The 23,402-nt window shown below is 36.7% G+C and overlaps 2 protein-coding genes and 2 long non-coding RNA genes across 4 annotated transcripts; all 4 read right to left on the reverse strand.

Moving 5' to 3' along the window:
* Positions 1 to 8: 8 nt before the first annotated feature.
* Positions 9 to 5,501, reverse strand: LOC119189697. Its single transcript, XR_005112551.1, has 3 exons — positions 5,284 to 5,501; positions 846 to 1,324; positions 9 to 739 (listed from the first exon to the last, which is right to left on the reverse strand). It is a non-coding gene; the product is annotated as an uncharacterized LOC119189697 (long non-coding RNA).
* Positions 5,502 to 8,673: 3,172 nt separating this feature from the next.
* On the reverse strand, positions 8,674 to 10,636 carry LOC115440291 (trypsin inhibitor). The gene is made up of 3 exons (XM_030164534.2): positions 10,498 to 10,636; positions 9,935 to 9,989; positions 8,674 to 8,856 (listed from the first exon to the last, which is right to left on the reverse strand). Exons 1-3 carry the CDS (start codon positions 10,553 to 10,555, stop codon positions 8,745 to 8,747), a joined length of 225 nt encoding a protein of 74 aa, XP_030020394.2. The 5' UTR covers positions 10,556 to 10,636; the 3' UTR covers positions 8,674 to 8,744.
* A 3,507-nt stretch (positions 10,637 to 14,143) lies between these two features.
* LOC119188485 (trypsin inhibitor-like) lies at positions 14,144 to 16,945 on the reverse strand. The gene is made up of 4 exons (XM_030164521.2): positions 16,844 to 16,945; positions 16,453 to 16,503; positions 15,044 to 15,098; positions 14,144 to 14,279 (listed from the first exon to the last, which is right to left on the reverse strand). Exons 1-4 carry the CDS (start codon positions 16,908 to 16,910, stop codon positions 14,165 to 14,167), a joined length of 288 nt encoding a protein of 95 aa, XP_030020381.2. The 5' UTR covers positions 16,911 to 16,945; the 3' UTR covers positions 14,144 to 14,164.
* Positions 16,946 to 20,155: 3,210 nt separating this feature from the next.
* LOC119189687 lies at positions 20,156 to 21,432 on the reverse strand. The gene is made up of 3 exons (XR_005112546.1): positions 21,152 to 21,432; positions 20,578 to 20,638; positions 20,156 to 20,220 (listed from the first exon to the last, which is right to left on the reverse strand). It is a non-coding gene; the product is annotated as an uncharacterized LOC119189687 (long non-coding RNA).
* Between the last annotated feature and the right edge of the window lie 1,970 nt (positions 21,433 to 23,402).

The following is a 23,402-nucleotide window of genomic DNA, read 5'->3' on the forward strand; positions in this document are numbered from 1 at the left end:
AGCTTATAAATAAAAACGTATCAATTTACCATAAAATAAGCGATAAGTTGATGTTTAACAATAAAATTGCTTAATTAGTTTAGTTTTAGTTGGTAGTAGCTGGCATTTTCTAAAAAATGCAAATAAAAGAAATACAATTAATGACTGGCCGTATCGTTTTTACTACGATTCAGCCAATGTCAAATTTGGTAAGCAAAAAACACATGTGCAATATAATTTGTAAGCATATATAAATTGTCTTTAGCAGAGTGATAAAAGTTACTATTATTTGTTCTAGAAATAATGTCGCTCGTGGTAACCTGTTTTTACTTTAGTGATATTTTTATAACTTTAACTTTAGCTTAGTTAACAAAAAGTGTTGTTTATTGCTACTGAAAGCAGATGAGGTAACGGTCCATATGATGGTAAGTGGTTACCGTCGCCCATGAACGTAGACAGTACCAGAGTCACAGATAAGCTACTGCCTAGAGTGATCACTTTTTTTAAACCTTGTTTGAAGAAGGATAAGTCATAACGCCGAGGAAACATCATGGGTGGATGTTCATTCCAGAGCGCACAAGTTCGTGTATATTATTACGTTGTAGTTTGTATTTCTTATAAATTGCATCCCCTTAAGACTCCTTTATTTTATTCGCAGAGATGCTGGCACTTTTCAATTGTGTCGTAATTGTTCTCATTGCCATTGCAGCCTCCGTAGAAGAATTTCACACATCCTTTCTTGTTTACGTCGAAACCAAATCTGTGGATGACAAAATAATCAATTTCTTGTTATATTTATACCTATTAAGTGCGAGTAAACTGTTATCGCATTTCACAAAAAAGTAAAAATAGTAAGGAAATATTACCTAATTTATTTTATCAATAATTAAGATTACTGGTGGTGGGCTCTCAATGTGAGAGTCCGCCTGGGTAGGTACCACCGCAATGTCTATTTCTGCCGCTAAGCAGCAGTGTGAAGTCGCTGTTGTGTTCCGGTTTGAAGGACATTGTAGACGGTGTAACTACTGGACATACAATGACAACATCTCGTCTCAGGTTGGCGAGCGCAGCGGAATTTCAAACAATACTTCGTAATTCAAGGTGTTTCTAATGCGGTCGTATCGCTTTCTATGAGGCGAACGGCAAGTTCGTCTTCTCATTCAAAGCAATAAAAAAAAGATTCCCCGACCCGGAGCTTAAATCTGAGACTTCACAGCGGTGATAGTACAATGCTATACAACGCCACCAAAACAGTCTACTTATTGTCCTTGTTTATGTAAAATGTTTTGCCTTTTTTAATTTGCTCGACACATTTTAATCCGTATAGGAAGGAAGTAGCTGAGGTCTGGAACAAACAGATTTACTGTCATTCGGAGTCACATGGCCGATCCCAATAAACTAACTCAATGGCTGACTAAGCGTTAATTGTAAAAACAAACTAATCAAAATAATAGCCTGTTTCACACATTTCAAGTGATTTTATTTGACAATAATCGTATCAAGCAGCTAATGTAAATACTTTCATTTATTTAGGACCATAGATTGAAGTGTGTCTTTTGTATTTGGTCATCTTATATATTAATGTGACGAGCACCAGCCACGCAGAAGTAAAAGGCTCTAAGTCACATGTAACTGTTGTGAGCATGTCAATCTTTGTTTTGATTACTTCGCTATGCAACTGATGCTAGTTGGTAATGTTGATAAGAGGATTCTTTCATTTATTGTACGTAGCCAGTTGTTCTTTTGTGCTTGTTCCATTATTCTTTGAAAGAAAACGTAAAATATTATAATCATGGATATTTCGGCCTTTAAAATTTAATATGACGAAATTTTAAAGGCAGAAATATCCATGATTATTAATTATTTTTACATTTTTTTTCTCAACTGCGAGAACTAATCACTAACTAGACGTGAATTTAAATTCTTTACTTGCCAATACTTGTTTAGTTACCCAGATTAAAGCCGAAACAAAATGTATGAAAATGGACCTTGAGGTATCGCCTTAAGCGATTTGCTTTATTGGTGAAGGACAACATCGTGTGTAAACCTGCATACCTAAGAAGTTCTCTATAGGAATTTTGACGGTGTATGAAGTCTACCAATCCGCACTAGGCCATCATGGTGGACTAAGGCCTAATTCCTAAGTAGTAGCGGAGGCCCGTGCCCAGAAGTGACACAGTATATAAAACAGGGCTGATGTTAATGTGTGAAGCGAATCAAAATCGCAAGTTTGCGTCTGGGCAAATGGAAATAAGGGCTTTTCACTGGGAGCGATATCAGCCTCAGAAGATATTAATGCGGTTTTAACATCACCGATTATAATCATCACCGGAAAAGAAAAGGACAAATGTGATTTATGAGAGTAGCAAGTTTTTGCAGCAATATTTTACGTAACTTCCAGATGAGTTAACGTAAGCGGCAATATTTTAACATTTCTACATATATGCGGCGTGGCGCAAGTCCGGCAAGTTTTAAAATTTACAGATTACAGGCTGCCGTGATTGATTACACGGTAAATATTGCTTGCGGGAAACGACTTAGGCAATTTTTAACTAATCTAACCTATGTTGCTTAAAATATTGCTGGGCCGTATGCAAAGTACCTAAGGCCTAGACAAATTTAAAGCATTATAAATAAGTCCGGGGATTTAGAAAAATCTACGATGTTTTGTATATCTGTATAAACGAACTGCTCTAAACAACAATAAAAAAAATAATTGTATTTTTCCCCTCTTTATCATGTACTGTAGTCTATACGTTAAACTGATTTTGAAAAGAGCAACACCAGAGTATTTGCCCGATCTTCTTTGGTGAGAACTGCTTTCCGAACTGGTGGTAGAGTTAATATTGACGGAATCTAAATAACGTACAACATTTTACAGGTTCAAATAAATCGTTTCATTTCATGTAAAATAAAGTACTGGCACTAATATTGTATTAATAATCACGTGTAATATAATTTTACTATTTAATAAAATGAATGCGGCACCGGCCATTGTTGGTGGTGTTTCATAACATATCGTAGGGATGTAGCGCGTAGTCTACATAGCAATGGTTTAGTTCGTAGGGATGTAACATATGATCACCGGAGATTCTACGGTTTCCTTACCTCCAGAGCAATAAGCCAAACGTTTGAAATTTCAATATCAATTCAATTTTCAATTTATTTATTTTGCAAATATAGGTACATTATTAGATGGCGTATTTTATAACATAGTGTCTTACCATATTTAGTCAATATATAATACAATGTATTGTAACTTTTGCATGTCATTGTTTTGGATCGAGATAATCATGTCATGTATGTATTGTAACACTATTACCATATATAAAATTTTATGTCTAAGTCGCTAAAACTAACATCATAATATGCATTAGGTAGTAATGATATATTATAATCTATCACAGCAGTTGCAATGTATTACACAAAATTATTCCTGTAAATATTCTCTAATATGATAATATGTCTTGACTATTAAAAAACTTTTTAATTTAGTTTTAAATGTATCTATGTTTCCTGTGTTTACAATACAACTTGGTAATTTATCATATATTCTTGGACCCATGCAGAAAACGCTTTTTGTTCTAAATTTGAATATGTTTAGTACGATGTTTACTATTAAGGTGGTAGCTCAAGGTCCATTTTCATACATTTTGTTTCGGCTTTAATCTGGGTAACTAAACAAGTATTGGCAAGTAAAGAATTTAAATTCACGTCTAGTTAGTGATTAGTTCTCGCAGTTGAAAGAAAAATGTAAAAATAATTAATAATCATGGATATTTCTGCCTTTAAAATTTCGTCATATTAAATTTTAAAGGCCGAAATATCCATGATTTTGATGACATTTTCCCTGAGACTCGCCGAGCTTCACTGCTTGGTGTCATAGAATGCGTGTCAATGCTGATCCTGGCTTACAGGAGTTGTAGTGGGTGTGAGGGCGGGAAAGTCTCTCGTGTATTGTAATACATCTATACCACTAGGCTGTCTAATTTACAGTACAAATAATATATTATTTACAGTATGACATTCTCGAAATTCTATCTGAGGAAGTGTCACTTCTTTATCTACTTTTGCCGCCAAACAGAATGCAAGCACTGTTGTTTGAAGGACATTGACATAGTAACCGTGTATGATAGTGTCGAAGGGCGAAGTTATTCGAAAGGGAAGCCGATACAAATGTGTACTAATACTAATTATAATGTAACATAGCGGCGATAGTTTGGTTTGTTGTGGAACGGACTGCAATGACTGTCCACAGGTTGAAATCCCAAAGGCACAAACCTTTGTCTTTTCTAAAAAAAAATATGTGTACTCTTTGTGAATTATCGCTTGCTTTAAACGGTGAAGGAAAACATTGTGAGGAAACCTGCACACCTGAGAAAATTTATATAGAAATTTTGGGGGTGTGTGACGTCTACCAATCCGTACTAGGCCAGCGTGGTGGACTAAAGCCTAATCCCTCACAGTAGTAGAGGTGGTCCGTGCCCAACAGTGGTACAGTATATAATATAGGGCTAGTATTTATTGTACTAATTATAATTCGATTTTAGTCTACTATGCTATAAATATTAATTATTGATATAATAATAATATAATTTATTTTCATAGTTTGATAGCATATATTACGAAAGGGAAGCCGATAGGAATCGGGTTACATGGGCCCTTCGCCACTGATAGATGATTCTAAATTGTAATATCCATCCAGGGTTTTTTTAACGGCTGATCCTGCAGTCAACACCGGGAGGAACCTGCGAACTGTATACTGGTTCTTCCCGGCTTAACGACTGCAGGGGCCAGGAGGAAATAGTAAGGGAAGAATTGGGAGAGGAGTGTGGGGGAAGGAAGAGGAAGTATTAGGATGGGCGGAGAGGAAAAGGAGGTGAAATGTTCAACGAGTTCCTGTCAGACCCCCATGTGAACTTGCAACCATGGGGGTGTAGGCATCACCTATAATGTGCCTAGGGCCGCGACAAATGTCCCTTCATGAATGGGCGTGCATTCGGTGTGGAGACAGAGCGCACAAGAATTGCCTCGGGGGAGAATCCATCCAGGGTTAGGTGAGTGGATTTAACACCATCGACATGAACGTCGTTTTTTAGTCCTGTTTCGGTTTGCTTTTTCTACTACGTCACAGGGCTTAAGCCTTTTAAGTGAATTCAAATCCGTTGCAAATAAGGTTTTTTTAGTAGAAATATTCACAGATAACTGCAACCGACTTGGGAATCGAATTCAAAACCTTGCTCTTAAAAGACCAATGAACTCTAAACAATGCGATTGTCTAATTAAAAATGCCAAAGAACTCACCTTTTCTTGCGCAGGCGCACATAAAACTAGCAAATAAAATCAAACACAATACTCTCATTTTTATGACGACCTGGTACAGATATTTTTATCAAATGCAGTCGTGTTGTCTGCCTCAATATTATATAGAATGTTACGTACCGACTTATTTGTGTATGAGTAAGGCGCGGCGCACACGAACGATTTGCAATCAACTCGGCTGAAACAACTAGCATACTATCGCGCGTTGAGGTATTTTTTGGTTTTTAGTGTAGCTACACTAGCGTCCAAAAAGCAACCACGCGGTAGTGTACTTAAGTTGTTTGCCGGCAATGTTGTAGTCTTTGGAAGGTGTCTGTGACTACTCCAAATTCGTATGGTGCTCATTTAAAATTAAAATTACCAAAATTATATTTCAGTCCACAATTATAAGAATTTAAGTAGTAACCAATGATCAGATATGGACGAAATCTGGCATATGGATAGATATTGTCTTGCATCAACATATGCATTACACTTAATCGGGAAGGGTTATAATACGGGCATAGCCTCAGGGAACACCTAATATAGGTACTTACTAATGAAGACAAGTTGTACCTTTAAAGACTTATTGTTTGTAAAAGAAAATTGACAGGACTTTTTATGTATGTTAATTACATAGTTTTAAAACAATTATTTATAACAGAAATTTTTAAAATATTCGTTTAGTAAATATTTTCTTTAAAGGTCTGTGTTTTCGTTATTTTATTCATACTAGGGCGTCATTTAATAAATATTTTATAGCAAATCAGTAAACGACCAGGGGATCCAATTTGACGCGATCTTTAATAATATTGAGCGGCGTCACGGTTAACGCCGGTGTAGAGGAACAGATGGTTGCGCGTTCCTCTATGGAAGGGGAAGATTCCCAGTCAGGCAGATGTTGCGCCTGACCCGCCGCGGCCCCTCCGACGGTTCCTATTCGGAGGTATATATGCAACGCGTTGCTCAAATTGTGCAAGCGTAATCCAGGATCGTCAGTCGCCATCTTGCGTGATTGCTATGTGATAAATCACTTTAGTTGTGTCAATACCACATAGGTCTTCTCGTAGTTCTATTGATGTTGACGAGATGGCGGTGAGTGTACTAATTGTACCGCCACAAATACTAAGAGAATCTTGGAGCACTTCTATAGATCAAATTGTGTGCTAAAAATCCGCGATTTGAGAACGCAATATGTAAAGTGAGCGGCGATAGCCTGGTTGGGTGTGGAACGGACTGCCGAGACGAATGTCCGCAGGTTCGAGTCCCAAGAGTACACACCTTTGACATTTTTGTATTTTGACCTGCATACCTGAGAAGTTATCTATAGGAATTTTGAGGGTGTGAAAGTCTACCAATCCGTACTAGGCCAGCGTGGCGTACTAAACCCTAATCTCTATGAGTAGTAGAGGAGGCCCGTGTCCAGCAGTAGGACAGCATATAATACAAGGCTGATAATAGAGAAAAGCGAATTAAAATCGCAAGTTTGCGCCAGGCTTAAAAAACCTGATCTTTAGATATACTTCGGAGGTCAGCTGTTGGTATTTCCATTTACCTCGCACAAAGAAATACATTTTTAAATATCAATTTTTTATCATAGTACTTGTTTAGACCGGGCATGCTAATGCACCATACCTTTTGTTACATAAGGATTAAGGAATGTGGAGTAAAAGTTGTTAGGTCACAGGAAGCAATAATTTAGTTCGACCTCTGTCATTCGTCAACTGTCAAATCGTGCACATTAATATTGTCTGTCAAAACAATCGTTAAACAATGCTAATAACCGGATATTTTTTGATTAATTTAAACAGTAGTGATACTTTCAACTTCTTTTTGGCTTATTTAAGTTGTATGTGGTTTTATGATAATCAATTAGCTTATTGACATTTCTTTTTATACGGCATTTGACCTCACTCCACTTACTATCAGGTGCAGTGTCACTTTGAAGTGCTAGTATAAAAAAATATCGGCCTGTTGGTACTGGATATACACAAGCTGATCGCGGAACACGACACACATGGGCCACTATGGCAGGTTTTAACACATTGTGTACGGTAGTCGATATGCGGGCGGATATATCCGACCAAAAGCAAATTGCTTCGGTGGCGTAGTTGTATTAGTACGACTGCAGTGCTGAGGTCTCGGGTTCGATACCTGGGTTGGGTAAAATGATATTGGGCTTTTCTACACAATATCAGCCTGGAGTCTGGAAATTGTGCGCAAAATGCGAGAGGCTTGCCCCCTTTTACATCATGGGACGGAATACCTATGGCGGAAAGTGAATGCACCAGTTGCGCCTCTACCTTCCCCTTCGGGGTAAAAGGCGTGATTGTGAGGAATTACCTAATTAACCTCCGCTTTGTTATTTAATGTTTTTTATGGATTCCAATTAATTTCATTACAATATCAGGCACAATTTCTAATATCACTGTACACGATACGGGATCAAACCCAAAGCCTCAGAATGGTAGTTGTACTGCAAATAAACTACGCTACAATGGGGGTAAAGAGTAAATTATATCTATACTTCTTTCTATCTATACTATTATATAAAGCTGAAGAGTTTGTTTGTTCAAACGTGCTAATCTCAGAAACTACTGATTCGAATTGAAAAATTCTTTTAATATAGGGTAGCCTATTTATCGAGGAAGACTATAGGCTGTAAAACATCACGCTATGACCAATGACGCTATGGAAGGCCATAGGCTACTTTTTATCACGGGAAAATAGAAAGCGAGACTTCTCCCCCGGAAAACTTTTCACTTGGACGAAGCCAGGAGCTAAAGCTAGTATAATATATTTAAATCGCGAGCAACGGCAAATCTCCATACTGCCTAGTAAATTTAGGATTAACTAAAAGTCACGATACTACAATTGTGTCCCTTATCGTCATGTTGTGAGGTTATGTTTCTCTCTATTATAAAGAAGGTTTTAAGAGCGATTAAACTTATTTTTTAGTTGCAAATTACTTAATGCCATCAATAAGTTTGGTACTCAGTATATTACTTATATATACATGAGTTGTAATGGTAAAATTAATATACACTGCCATTTTGTCAACACTATGTCAAGGTCACCACTAGGTTGACGCCATTATAAAGGAACACAAGAGATGGGAACAGAAGGGAAGATCTCCAGTCAGGCAGATGTTGCACCTGACAGGCCGTGACCCCTTCCATAGAGTAACGCAACCATCTGTTCCTCTACATTGGCGGAAATTTACTCTCTGGTACAGACTAAATAGAAAATGTGAACATAAGACATAAAAAATTTGACAGATTTTTACATTTAGAAATATGAATTTTATTTTTTTTATATTTTTGAAAGTGAATATTAATAACACTAAATTAAATATTTATAAAATTGCACAGCAATTTAGTAATAGATAACGGCTTCTGAATCGATTAAAAATCGATTGATTATTGTGTGTATTATATACACGTCATTTATAAACATTGGAATGGTTAAGGACAAACTGCTTGACATTCTTCAAGCGAGTCGAATTGGTTATCATTGCCAAAGCATCCTCCGTACACGAACTGTACACATTTGTGCTCGTCGATGTCGTATCCGAATCTATAACAAAAGATAAGCAGTAATTAACGCACTCATTGTTGCAGCAAAAGAGGAAGGGTCTTCGAATACGGACTCAAACTAATTGAAATAAAATATATTTTAGTTTATAGTGTGTCATTATCAGATATTCAGTATTCAGAATATTGATTCGGTTAGTTATTGTTTAGTCGTCGCGTAGACGTTATCAATTTGTAGCCGAGAAATACTACACTGCAATGAAACAATGTCTGAAGAAATGATAATCGTTACATAAATTTAAGCCTACCAAATACAAAAGTCACACTCTAATCTATGCTCCCAAATAAATAGTAAAACGAGTACTATCTACATTAGCTGTTTAATACAAATAACTGATAATTAAAACTTAAACATTGAGAAACAGGCTCTGTGAGTTGCTAAAGACATACCATCAGGCAAGCGATTTGTTCATTCATGGCCGATTATTAAAAGATTTTAACACTAACAATGGACGTCAATACATCCAATTGCACACCATCTTCGCCGTGATTTGGGCTGTTTTTTCTTCATTTATAAGTTACCTGAGCATTATGTGATTAAACATCCTAATATAATATAAAAGAGAACATTTTACATCAGTGGCTGTTTCAATTTGGAGTCCGACCACCATACTTACAAATCCATAGCGAAAATGATTCAATCCGAATGAAGTTTGACTATCGGATGACTTATTTTGATTGGTTTATATTTACTTACGCGTAGTAAGCGATTAGAACAGTTTTTTTTTATTGCTTGAATGACGAGACGAGCTTGCCGTTCGCCTGATGGTAAGCGATACGACCGCCCATAAACAGTAGAAATACCATCTAACACCCTCAATTGCAAAGTATTGTTTGGTATTCCACTGCGCTTGCCATCCTGAGACATGAGATGTTAAGTCTTATTATATCCAGAAGTTACACTGGCTACAATGTCCTTCAAACCGGAACACAACAGTGACTACAAACTGTTGCTTAGCGACAGAAATAGCCATTGCGGTGGTATCTACCGAGGCGGACTCTCACATATGAGGGACTTACTACCAGTTTAAAGTAATTGTGTAAAATAAGAAACAACTTACTTTTCAATATTTCCAAAGCACACACCAGATGCAATCGGCTGAGAACATCTCGGATCTGTGAATGTGAAAGTGTTATCTTTTGATATAAAAATATTTATCTAAATCAGAGGTATCGATATAAAAATAGAGTGATGTCATTTGTTTGCTTAGCCGTGTACACACCGGCGAACTTTATTAAATATCGAATGTTTGAATTTTTTGTACCTACCTAATAAAGAGAGAACAAGACGTCGCGTCGTGTTGGGTCGGCTAAGGCCCGGAGCAAACGGCCTTCAACAATTTATTACATACATAGCAGCGTGCGAATTACGGGCGGGAAAATGCAATGATTTACGAATCATCGTATTCATATATTTTGTACGAAAGGGTCGCGGAAAAGACGTAGGTATGTCCAAATAATCTACATAAAATAAAAAAAAAACTTAAATAAAATTAGAAATCATAAAATTCTGCACATATTTTTTTATTAATATAATTCGACTTTTTTAATGCTTTGTATTTTTTTCACATTTTTTTTTTATTTTACCAAAGCTACAAAAACCAATTAATCTTGATAAACTCACCTTCACTCATGGAGAAAGTAATGAAACACAAAAACAAAAGACAGTATAGCAACTTCATGTTGGCGGTGATACGAATGATTTCGGCAAATGCTGATATCGTTGTGTCTAATATCGGATTCCGGTAAACTATATGACCCGTGTAAACACAGGGCTGTACTCAGTGGGGGCCATATGGGTTTTATAACAGAGGACTAGACCAAAAATACTGGACACTGACATGAAATTATTTTTCGGATTTTATTGGGGTTTTTATATGATAATTTTCGCCCGACATTTCAAAGACTGTAGCCTTCATGGTCACAGGGTGGCTGTGGTGTTGGTGGTTTGAAAAGTAAGTTACAATATCCACATACAGTTTACAATTATACATAGGAGAAAATTATAATATAAAAAACAGCAAAATACTTTTATTTGAATGGCTAACATTCGCGTAAACATAAGAAATCATTAATACTGGAAACTGCAAAACAATTCAGTTCACGCATTTTGTGACACCGAGCGGTGCAGCACAGCGAGTTTCTGGGAGCATTCACATCTTTTCTTCTCACCATAATTAATTATCTATGGTGTATAGCAAGAGAGTTACGTCATACGTACATTTGATTCTCTGCTCACATTTACCTTAATTTTAAAAGGACCATATTGGTAAATGATAATACTATCTGTGTGAATGGACCTCTACTAAAATTCAAATTTTACGCTCCTGTTATTTTAGCAAGGGTGGGCAGACTACACATACCTTGTTATGGAGAACTAGATATTTGCTCGAGGCTTCGCTTACAAGATCAGCCTTATCTGCTACTGAAGCCCCTTAACCACTGTAACGATGCAAAGGGCCATCTGTACAACAAAATTCAAATACTTTCTGATGTATATTATCGGGAAAATAGCCTATTATGTTTATGTGGGACATGGTCTAAATTTCATCCAAATCCGTTCAGCGGTTTTTGCGTCTTCCTCTGACAAACAAATATTCGCATTTATAATATTACTCAGTACTTAGAGACCTTATTAACCGACTTTAAAAAAGAGGTTCTCAATTCGACTGTGTTTTTAATATTTGTTGCCTTAGAACTTTTGACTGGGTGAATCGATTTTAATGGTTTTTTATTTTAATTGTTTATGCCACTCGGTATTTTGATAGTCCGTAAGGAGCACGTAACGCATGCCGAGGCGTCGCGTTTAAGTTAATAGAAATTGGCATACAGAACATCATACCGCGAAGATAAAGTAACATGGCCATGTTTCACTGTCAGAGAGAATAAGACCTCTGATAAGATAAATAGATTTTAAGGTGTAAAGGTTTCACTAAGTTTTCTTTGACTTGAAGTTTGACAAACAATAGACGTAAACGAAGTCAATTTGTGCCTTTTTGAATCTGCAGATCATCGTTTCAGCAGTTCTTTCCATTCCAACTAAACTTGTTTATAAATGAATATTTCATATATCAACCCTTGACCTGGGATGAATAAGTAGATTTTAAGGTGTATAGGTTCCACTATATTTCCCTTGACTTGAAGTTTGACAAACAATAGACGTAAACGAAGTCAATTTGTGCCTTTTTGAATCTGCAGATCATCGTTTCAGCAGTTCTTTCCATTCCAACTAAACTCGTTTATAAATGAATATTTCATATATCAAACCTTGACCTGGGATGATTGGGTCACAGATCTCGAGGTCATGCTGCGATGAAAAACAAACAAAACTGAGTCGGAGTGTGTTTAAATATATTTTGGCATGTTTATCTAGTGTCGGAGGTCGCTCGATAGTTTTACGTGGAACGTCTTTGTTTGCATACATGTATTTGTTTTTCTCAACGAGATATTTGATTAACTGAATAACGAAAAAGTTTGAGGTTTCTTTTATTCTGGTACGGCAATATAATCTCACTGCAACTTCTGTAGGTATGTGGATTGATGTCCAATAGAATGTCGATTAGCGAGAGATGATTACCCGTCGGCAGTCGACACAACTATGCCGGCCTGTTGGAACCGGACATACACAGTTTGATCCCTGAACACGACACACTTAGACAATTATGGCGGGTTTTAACACCTTGTGTACGGTGATCGCTATCCTGACGCAAATAGATGTTTTTTCCGTTTGGCATTGTTACTGGCCACGGTTATCGTGCTGGTGTTAGGGACAGAGAAAGCCTTAGAGGAAGGCGAACGGGGCAACCGCCGGAGCTCTCGCGCGGTGCTTCGAAGGACCTTTTTTACAATCTTACCGACAAAACTGTTAAAACTGTGGAACTTTCTTTTTTACTCCCGGGCTTCGCTTCGTTTATTTTGCTTTCACCTGAGACATATCGTCAGTGAAAATTCTTAAAAATGTACTTGAACTTCTATCATTAGTTATAGGGAGTCCGCTGCTGAACACAGGCTTCCCCTAAAGATTTCTAGACTTTTTGACAATCGAGCGACTTCCTTCGACCTCGATCAGGTCATCTGTCGATTTGTATGTGAGAGTCAATGTTGCACTTGCTGGTATGTGGTCTCCATTCCAGAACATTCTACCCCATCTCTTATCAATCCTTTTGCGTAATTATGTAAGACTTAATTAATAACAATTATAATAAAGCTTATCTGCTGAAATTATAATAACAAATAACAGGGAAGAACTTAAGTAATCTGTATGTATTAAAAAAAAATACCTAAATGTCTTTATTCGGAATAGTAATACAGTTTTTTTAAATATAATATTCGATCTGAATTAGTTAAGTAACTGTATCGTAGTTATGAACTCCCACCTATAATTTTAAGAAAGAAGGAAATGGGTGCCCCATTATTTTTTTAACAAGCACGAGGCAAGCTAAATAAAGGGCAATGCTCATTTCAGGTGCAGTCGTAACATTGAACTTTAAGGCAATTGATCATAATTTAAGTTAGCCTCAAATCTACGGGTCGCATCTCAAAATATTTTACTTTAGCTTGCAACAGGATCTATGAGCAACACAATCGATTAATACACATCAAAAAGGTATTACTATTTTTTATTTTCTTGTTGGTTATAATTTCTAAAATCTGTAAACGCAGTTTTAATTTGTAATACATTTGAATAAAATTATGGATAATATTTAATAATAATTACTTTATGCGGAATGTATGATTGAATATATACGTGTTATATTATATTTTCGCCTGTTACTAGCGGCTTCACTCGCCTAAAAAGGCTTACCCGAAATTAAAGTCTCGTTGTGTACTTTTTCGCAATAAAAAATATAGTATATATATCATATGTCACCTCAACTAAAGAATCAAATAAAGAATCTTATAAAAAAATTCAATGTAACTTAAGTATATACTAATCTAATTTTTTTACTAAGAGACAACTTCTTTATAATGATTTCTTATGTTTACGCGAATGTTAGACAATGAAATAAAACAAATTATTTACGGATTATATTATGCCTAATAAATTGCTTTTGTCTTACGTACTTTAACACGAGCAAAGCCAGAGAAAAACGTAGTTGAATATAAAAAAAATAGATTCGAATAGATCTGTTATAGGATATAAGCTTTCAAACTATAAGTGTAGGTAAATCTCAGCTTAACCACTCGGATACAAGGCTTGAGTGAGCGTGAGTATTTTAGATAAACAACACTATATTTATAACTTTTAATAAAAATTATATTATAAAACAAATTTGGCGAAGTCTAGGTACTTAGGCTTCACAGGCTTTTTGGCATTCTTCTAAGGTCTTGAAGTTGTTAGCGTTTCCTCTGCAACCACCGTATACGAATTCCCTGCACGCTTTTATCTCTGGATCGTATCCGTATCTGAAAATAGTTAGTGTTAACATCGGCTTCACGGAAAGATGTAAAAATTGTGTTTAGTTTGCCTGTTCGGATATATATAACTGTGACTGGGTTTTTCTATCATTAAAATTACTCAGTCGCAGTTCGGAGTCAGGAAGTTGACGGTGTGATACTCCCGTGCCTCGGAAAGTACGTAAAGCCGTTGGTCCTGCACCTGATCTCTGTCCGATCATGTCGGTTTGCCGTCTCACCGAACTGCACCGATTGAAGAAACGGAGAGCGCACCTGTATATTGCGCACATACTTGTGCACTATATTTCCTGCGTTGGTTGATCTTCTTGGTTGAAATTGGCCGTCGTGGCCGAAATTCAGTTAGGAAGGAAACGGCTATACAGACTGGTTTCTAAACGATGCACTAACGTGGGAATATGGCGAGTAATAAATTATGTGATGTATATTAAAAATGGTTTATTCTAGTTACGTTTCCGTGCTTTAGTGGCAGCGTGTTGAGGCCCTGGGTTTGTATTCCAGGTCGGGCAATACTTTCTAAATACTATTTTTCCGGGATTCGATCGCCTAGGAACGTCAGACTACCCGTTCGCCCAACCTTACCTTACTTTTACAAGGTGCTATAAAGTGTTGCGCCGACTTCATATCGGAGTAAGGGCAGGACGAATAAGTCATAAGTTGAGATGTACGGAACTTCGACTGTCAGTTCTTTAATAATTTATAGTCGTGTTTGTCAAGTCGAGACCGTCTGCGCGACGTCTTAGTCGACTACTTACCTATAGAAATGTGCTCGGCACTCTCCAATCTTGAAGGGCAAGAGACAAATATTTTCTGAAACATATAAATTCGATTAATTATATGAATAATGTCGAATTTTAATGGTCTGGTCCAGCGACAACGATCTTAGGTTAGAATCTAAAGATTTTCTAACATTTTCTTAGTACTGAAGAAGAGAAACTGCTCAGTTACCGAAAACTAGAAAACCACATATGAATTGAATTGTAATAATTCTGTATAACAATAATCTACTATCTAGAATAATAAGAATCCCGGGTCATGCAAAATGATATTTGGATTTTTCTGCTCAGTATCAGCCTCATTCTCATTCCGGAGTCTGGAATTTGTGCCCAACATGGCGATAGGCTCGCCCTATCGCATCATGGGACGGAGCACACTGGGTGAAAAGTGGGTGCCCTAGTTGCGCCTCTGATATCCCTTCGGGGATAAATGTGTGATGTGGGTTTGTTTGTTTTATAAATAATACAATGAGCAAGCCGTTCGCGTGGGAGAAAACGACGCGATGGGTCATTATCGTATAAGTGTAAATTAGAAAGCATTGGCACTGAACTGCGGTCGTGGTGCAAATATAATTATACTAGCTTTTGCCCGCAGCTCCGGTCACGTGATAAAGTATTTCTGGGCTAAGGTTTTCCGTTATTAAAATACCGCTATATATTTTCCCGGAAGCCTATGTTGTTCCCAAGTTCTTAAACTATCGCCATACCTTTCATCTAAATCCGTTAGGTAGTTTTTGAGTTTAACGCATTCAGACAGACAGATGTGCCCGGGGGACTTTGATTTATCATATATTTTTCGAACTTTTTAAGGAGAACAATTCCGTCACACATCGCGTTCAAACAAACAAACTCTTCAGCTTTATATAATAGTAGATTTATTGTAATTAAATGACGAGATGAGTATAGCGGCGTTAAGATCGCCGTCACTGCAGAGGAATAGATCTTTGGAAGAGAAGATTTTCAGTCAGGCAGATGTTGCGCTTTACTGGCCGCGGGCTTTCTGATAGTTTCTATTCGGAGGTGGTATATACCACGCGTCGCACAAACTACTACCGCAACTGAAAACCGAGTATCGCCATCTAGCGTTGTAGTGCCTTCTCATTAAAATTATGCTACCACATCGAACATCTCGCAGTTCCAGTTAAGTTCACGAGATGGCGTTGTATACTAATTGTACCGACACGAGCATGTCGCTTGCCTTATTTTAAGCGATACGACCATGATCTGACCGTAACGTGACACACTTGCATCGGCCACTCTGGCGGGTCAATACCTTGTGTACGGTCATCGCTATTCGTGTGGTTATAAAATATGTCCTACCACCGACAAAATATGCCCATGAAATACAAAAAATATATATTTGAAGTTATATAAACAGGAACACTTACCGGTGTCGACATCGTTCTCAGCTATTTCATATTGAGGACGCGGACGCGAATCTGTAAAAAATTAAGAAACGCAGTCCCATTAAATTGTCAGGGAAGAAGGAGGACGATAATTCGATATGGCCGTAATTACTTGTCTTTACGCATATTATTTTTATAGATTTCTTGAAAATAAGTATTTGATTTACACTAGAATTATAAACATATTTGTATAAGGCAATATTTTTATCCCCTTAATTTCTAAGTTATACATTTGGTCGGCAGGGGAATCACAGGGAGCTTACTTATAAGTAATTGTAATAAAAGTTGATTAGAAAGCTCAACATTTTTAGATTTTCACAATATTTTCAAAATATTTTAAATATTCTATAATTTAATTAAATGTAGTATTTACAATATTTCTTAACACTTAAACAAATATTTATACAGCACAGTAACGTAAAGAAATATAATAACTTCATTATGGTTAAAGAACACAAATGTACTGTCCAAGAGTATAAATAATTATGTCTAGATAAAATTATTTCGTGTGACGTAAACTTGACCTTATGCAGGGATGCATTCAGATGATAAAACAAAACAAACACACATCACGCATTTATCCCTCGAAGGGGTATGCAGAGGTGCAACCAGGGCACCCTTATTTTTCGCCAAGTGTGTTCCGTCCCATGATGTGATAGGGGGCGAGCCTATCGCCACATCGGGCACAAATTCCAGTCTCCGGGCTGATACAGAGCAGAAAAACCCAAATATCACTTTGCCCGACCCGGGTTTGAACCTAGGACATCAGAGCGCTGCCGTACCGCGCATGCTGTACAACTACGCCACCGAGGCTGTCATTCAGATGACGTGGATGATAGTAACCCAATTGAATTATACCAAAAATTTAAACATAGTTGATTACTAGTTTGCCCTCTCAAACACTTTTCGTGAGATAAAAGTCCCGTGTACTTTTCCGGGCTAATAAGTAGCCTGTATAAATATGTTATCCTATCCAAAAATCTGGTTTATTCGTGAGTAATCTTTCTCCCAAATCCGTTCAGTAGTTTCTGAGCTGCTAAGGCGCTATGCTCGTCATATATCACAATAATAATCACGAAACGTGAGTTTACTGCCTACCCCGGCGGAAATAAAGCGTGAGTTTATGTTATCTAATGATTTCTTAGAATGCTGTAGTTATGTTTATATATTTTCATATCACGGCATATATTAACTTATTAAAATGATAACTTGTTATGGTCCAGTTATTAAATTTTAAATATGTTATTTAGTTTTCGCAGTCGATAAAGTATCATTGTTGACTAAAAGATATGCGGCCAGCACATTGTTTTGGTTTTAAAAAGTGCGATTCTAGTGCGCTATCAAACACTAGGCGTGATAAAAATCACAAGAGTGCGGCACCACACACGACGTGTTTTAATGAGCGCTAGAGAAGTGCATCTAAACCGTGGGCAAAACACACACGCTGTGTGGTTAGCCTGTAGTGCTGAGCTGTAGTACCGTAGCACTCATTTTTACACGCTAGGTGTATGGAACCGCACTGGCGTTTGAGTTTGTTACACAAGTACGGAACAACACACCTGGATTCTTATTCTGTATGGCAAAGTAAACTCGTAGGCCCACGTACTCGAGGCTGTGTCATCTTCGTGAAATTTGCGTGGAATGATATTGTGTAGGCTAATTTCTATTGTCTTGAACGTGACGCAGTGCGTTACCAGCTTATTACACATTGTCGAATAGGGATAGAGAATAAAGTCCCTGGGGCCTTATTCTCTATCCATAACAGTGCCTAACAAGCACGTAACACAACGCATCATGTTTAGGACTACAGAAATTTGGCTTACAGAATACCATTCCACGCACATTTCTCGAAGATAACATGACACGGCCGCGTTACGCGTTTACACTATCATACAGAATAAGGGCCCTGGTTAATTATATTTTCGATTTCCAATCCAGACGACACTTTGCGTGGGTTGTATATGTTTTGCTGAGGGTACGATCAGGCTTGCATGGGCGAATTCGCAATCCTGCCTGCCGATTCCTAATGCCTTTTGATGTTTACATACTTGTAGTTTTGAAAATTAATGGAAAACCTTATTTTTAATATTAATAATAACAATAGGATATTAGGTATGTTTTACAAATGAATGTTCAATATCTGTCATATTAATAACAATAGGGTTTAATGTTTTACAAGTATTTTCTTTTTCCCTAATTTGAGTTGGGGTCTTAATCCACACTGGCATCGGTAGAGTTCACATACTTACGTTACACGTTTTAATTGGTTTTACTGGAGTACAGTCAGCCAAAAAAAAATGACATAAGTCCAAATCGTTTCTCTAATTTTGTGCTCTTAGCAATGAATTATTCTGCATTTAATGAATTATAAAAAGGTTTTTCTAAAACGAATGTTTCTATTACAGTTAACGTGTAAAGATTTAAAGTTCTGAATTAGTTCAACTGTTCTTGCTGACGGTACATTTGAAGTGTGAACGTGGCCTGGGTAGTCGGGATTAGTTATGCGTTCTAAGGACTCATGTGGACGGGATCTACGGTCGGTCATAGCTGCTGCATGTGCGTGTGGATGCAAAAACTTTATCATAGAGATAAGTCGATAACAATATTACCAAGTCTCTCAATTTGAGACCAGTTGAGTGTAGATAATAATGCTTTATATAGATTATAATCTATACATATTATAAAACTAAGTCCACTTTTCTGTATGTCTGTTTGTTATTTATTTTCTCAAAATCTATTTAACGGATTTCATGAAAATTGGTATGGAGATAGTTTAAAACCCTAGGAACGTTATAGACTACTTTTTATCCGGAGAAAATATATAGCGTGACTTTTCTCCCGGAAAACTCCGTCACGCGAGCGAAGCCGCGAGCAAAAGCTAGTACATTTTCATTCATTATTAATTGTACAATGAGAGCATAAATAAAAAAGGTGCGTGGCGATGCACGAAGAGGCCCAATTTTGTATTCATAGTTCTTTAACACTGCGTATTCTAATGGACATAGAGTTTAAAATACATAGAAAATAGATGAAGATTTTTGTCGCAAAGCTGCGTCAAAGTAATTTAGGCCTTGCATGGACGCGATATATGCCGAATGATCTGCGTTTTTAAACGTAGCGAAAATTTCGAGCAACTTTTTTGATAATGTTGTTTTGGTATTTTTAAGCGCGTCCTGCGAACATTGTAGCCTACAAAATCGTAGAGTGTAGAGCCCAGTGATCGAATCGTGGCGATACAAAGTTTAATAATCCTTCAGGACAATAAAAAAATGTTTCGATAACAAAGTTTATTAAAATTTCAAGCTAGATTTGTAGAATATAATTTGGCTATCCTGACGTTAGATTTACTTTAGTAGGTATGGCTAGGTTTATAAACTCCATCTTTTAGCTATTGATTCAAACTCTGGTTTTGGTCTTAACCGACTTGACGTAGGAGTGCGACCCTCGCCGCAATCAGGAAGTAATAGGGGACGCGTACTACACATTTCTCATAGGTGTTCCTAGTAATTCAAAATACAAAGAAAGCTTTGTAGGCATAAAAAACTTAGGAGAGGTAGCTATCCCTTCTCGCCTCTAAATAAAACAATGGCCGTGACGTCATTTGACTAACTTCAGGGCAAGCCAAATTCATTACATTAGTCAAGGCAGGCATCTTCGCATTCTTCCTTAGTTTCGAAATTGTTTTCATTCCCTTGACAACCGCCGTATATAAATTTTCTACACTGCTTTAGGTCATTATCGAATCCATATCTGAAATGAAGATTTTTTTTTTATTAATCTATTTTAATAGGACTTGCGTATAATGTAAACGTAATTATTTTTTACTTTTATGATATTAATTGGTTTTCTGTAATTTTAATAAATGTGCGCTTTACAATAAAGGAAATTACATTCAAAATAACATTGTGCGATTTAGAATAAAAGAAGTTACATTCAAAATAACAGTTAAATTTAAGTAACGTTTATATGACCTCACTATTATTTTATTTTCTGTATTTTTTTGGCAGTAGTAACTCTTTGAAACATCCAGAGACAATATTAATATATATAACCGCGATTAAATCCATAAATAGTTTTATTTCAATAACATTATTTTTTGGAACTAACCTTATAGTATTTGCTTTGCAAGGTCCGATATACAGTTTTAAGTCACATATATCTTGAGAGTCTGAAATTAAACAATTTGTTATATATACCTCCGTAATTCGTATCAAACATAGCATTTTTATTTATTATATATTATTTATTTATTAGGGTTCATTCAGTTTTACAAAAATAATACTATCAAAGTATTTGAGGACATAAATTATTCATTGCGTTTGATAATAAAGTACACAAAATATATAAGTCTGCTAATTGTTTATTTCTGTGCCTAATAATTTTATGACGTTTTGTCATCTAAGATTTATATATTTTTTTATTGCTGAATGACGAGACGAGCTACCGTTCGCCTGGTGGTAAGCGACACGCCCATAAACAGTCAAAACATTATCCAACACCTTGAATTACTAAGTATTGTTGGGTATTCCAGCTGCGCTCGCATACCTGAGACATGAGATGTTAAGTCTTATTATGTCCAATAGTTACACTGGGTACAATTGTTTATTTACACAATTGTTTTAAATTTAATTTATAATAGTTTAATTTGTACATAATATTAGAATATAGTACAAAAAATTACCTGTATCTCCATTGCAATTAATAATGACGATTAAAAAAAGAAAAAAGAAAATCTTCATTGTACACGCCTTAATTATTTCGAAATATTTTTACAAATACAACTAAATGTGTTAAGCGTGTTTATATAATTTAACCTCGACAGTATATTTTCAAATGTAATAAATCTACATAATATATTAGCATTTATATTGCCTGTTCAAGTCAATACAAACAAAAATATGGATGTATGTTTGTTTGCTATTCTTTTTCATTATTGACAACTTTTTTTATACAGCTGTCTGTATAAAAAATTTACCCTGAAAAGGGACCCTACTGTACCTGATGGTAAGTGGAGTGGGGTCCAACAGAATGTCGACTGACGAGAGGTGATTATCCCTTGGTAGTCGACACAATTATGCCGGTCTGTTGAATCGGATAGGCGGATCCCGGAACGCGACATATTTACGTGGGTCACTTTCTCGGGTTTCGCTATCCTGAGATATGAGATGTTAAGTCTCATTATGTCCAGTAGTTACGCTGGTTACAATGTCCTTTAAACCGGAACACAACAGTTGCTACACACTGCTGCGTGGCCGCGGAAATAGACATTGCGGTGGTACTTACCCAGGCGGACTCAAATACGAGAGATCTACCACCAGTTAGCAGCCAGTAGGAAGCCCGGAGTTTCTTTCTGCCTTTCTTCTTCGGGCAATCATCACTTAGGTAACTAGTGAAAGGCTGGTAGTAGGCGAGGATCGCGACGCGTTATCCTTCTATTTCCCCCTACTTGCCAGCCCGAGCTGGTTACTTCGGTTTGTACCTTGTTTTTATTATAAATTTTATCCCTTATTTAAAATGTCCATAGTTATATAAGTAGTTTTAATAATTGTTTAGAAATAATAATAATTATTCTTATGCTTTGTTTTGACTTATCATAAGTGCAAATTTGTTCGCCTACGTGATAAATAAAGTATTTTATTTTTATTTTTTATTAGTAGTAATACCCTAAACCGACGGGAATGCATGAGAGGATTGATGCAGGTGGAGGAAGCGAAACATATTATTATATAACATAGTCTCTGCCTACTCTTATGGGATAGAGGCGTGATTTTATGCACCTTCACGCATACGAAGTCAGGAACGAAGCGAAGTATAGTAGTATAGATAAAATGTTTTCGGCAAGGGAAGTGTATGTAGGCAGTTAAGATATAATTTAATTAATTCAGTATTTCCGACCCAAATGATAAAATGCAACTGCAATATGCATCAGAATTCTATATAAATAAATGTGTTTTTGACGTGTCGGTTACAATAATTTGATATCAGGCCTGTTTGTATACTGTCCCACTGTTGGGCACGGGCCTCCTCTAGTACGGAGAGGGATTAGGCCTTAGTCCACCACGCTGGCCTAGTGCGGAATGGTAGACTTCACACATCTTCAAAATTCCTATAGAGAACTTCTCAGGTATGCAGCTTTTCTCACGATATTTTCCTTCACTATTAAAGCAAGCGATATTTCACAAAGAATACACACATCATTAGAAATGTCAGAGGCATTTGAATCTGCTGACATTCGTCTCGGCAGTCCGTTCCACAACCAACTAGGCTATCGCCACTACAATAGTTTTATTTATAACTAGCTTCCGCCCGCAGCTTCGCCCGCGTGGATTTCGGACTTCAAAAATGGAGCCGGTCGCGAACGTTCGAGAATGTTCGTTTTACGAAGCTACTCGCTAGGTGATTCGCTAGCCTCTAGGTGCCAAGCAAGCCGCCTGCCTGTGCGTTCGCGACCTTATATATATACAAAAATAATCCTTATAGCATGATTCAGTATTCACGCATGATGGCTTATTATTAGCGTATCTCATGTATAACTTTGGTGTTTCTATACCGATTTCTATGATTATTTTTTATGGAATATTTAATAATGTTAACTTTTTAAATTAGGGATGACTGAGAGTGTTATAAACGTAAGAGTAGATAAATATAATTAGAAAGCTTCGAACTGCTGCTATCGGGAGTTACACGTGTTATTGTGAGTCAACCATAAAAGATAGACATATGCTGTCGTGGGATATTTTATATAATTTTAAGGAGAACATTTCCGTCATACATGATTTCTGTGTAGCTTAAAAAATGGAGTAACTTCTCCCGTTTTCCCAACATTTCCCTTCACTGCTCTGCTCCTATTAATTGTAGCGTGATGAAAAGTATACTATAACCAGCACAGGAGTATGACAAATAATTGTACCAAGTTTCGTTAAAATCCGTCG

The sequence above is a fragment of the Manduca sexta genome, chromosome 18 (genome assembly GCF_014839805.1).
Source record: "Manduca sexta isolate Smith_Timp_Sample1 chromosome 18, JHU_Msex_v1.0, whole genome shotgun sequence".
Taxonomy (NCBI): Eukaryota; Metazoa; Arthropoda; class Insecta; order Lepidoptera; family Sphingidae; genus Manduca; species Manduca sexta.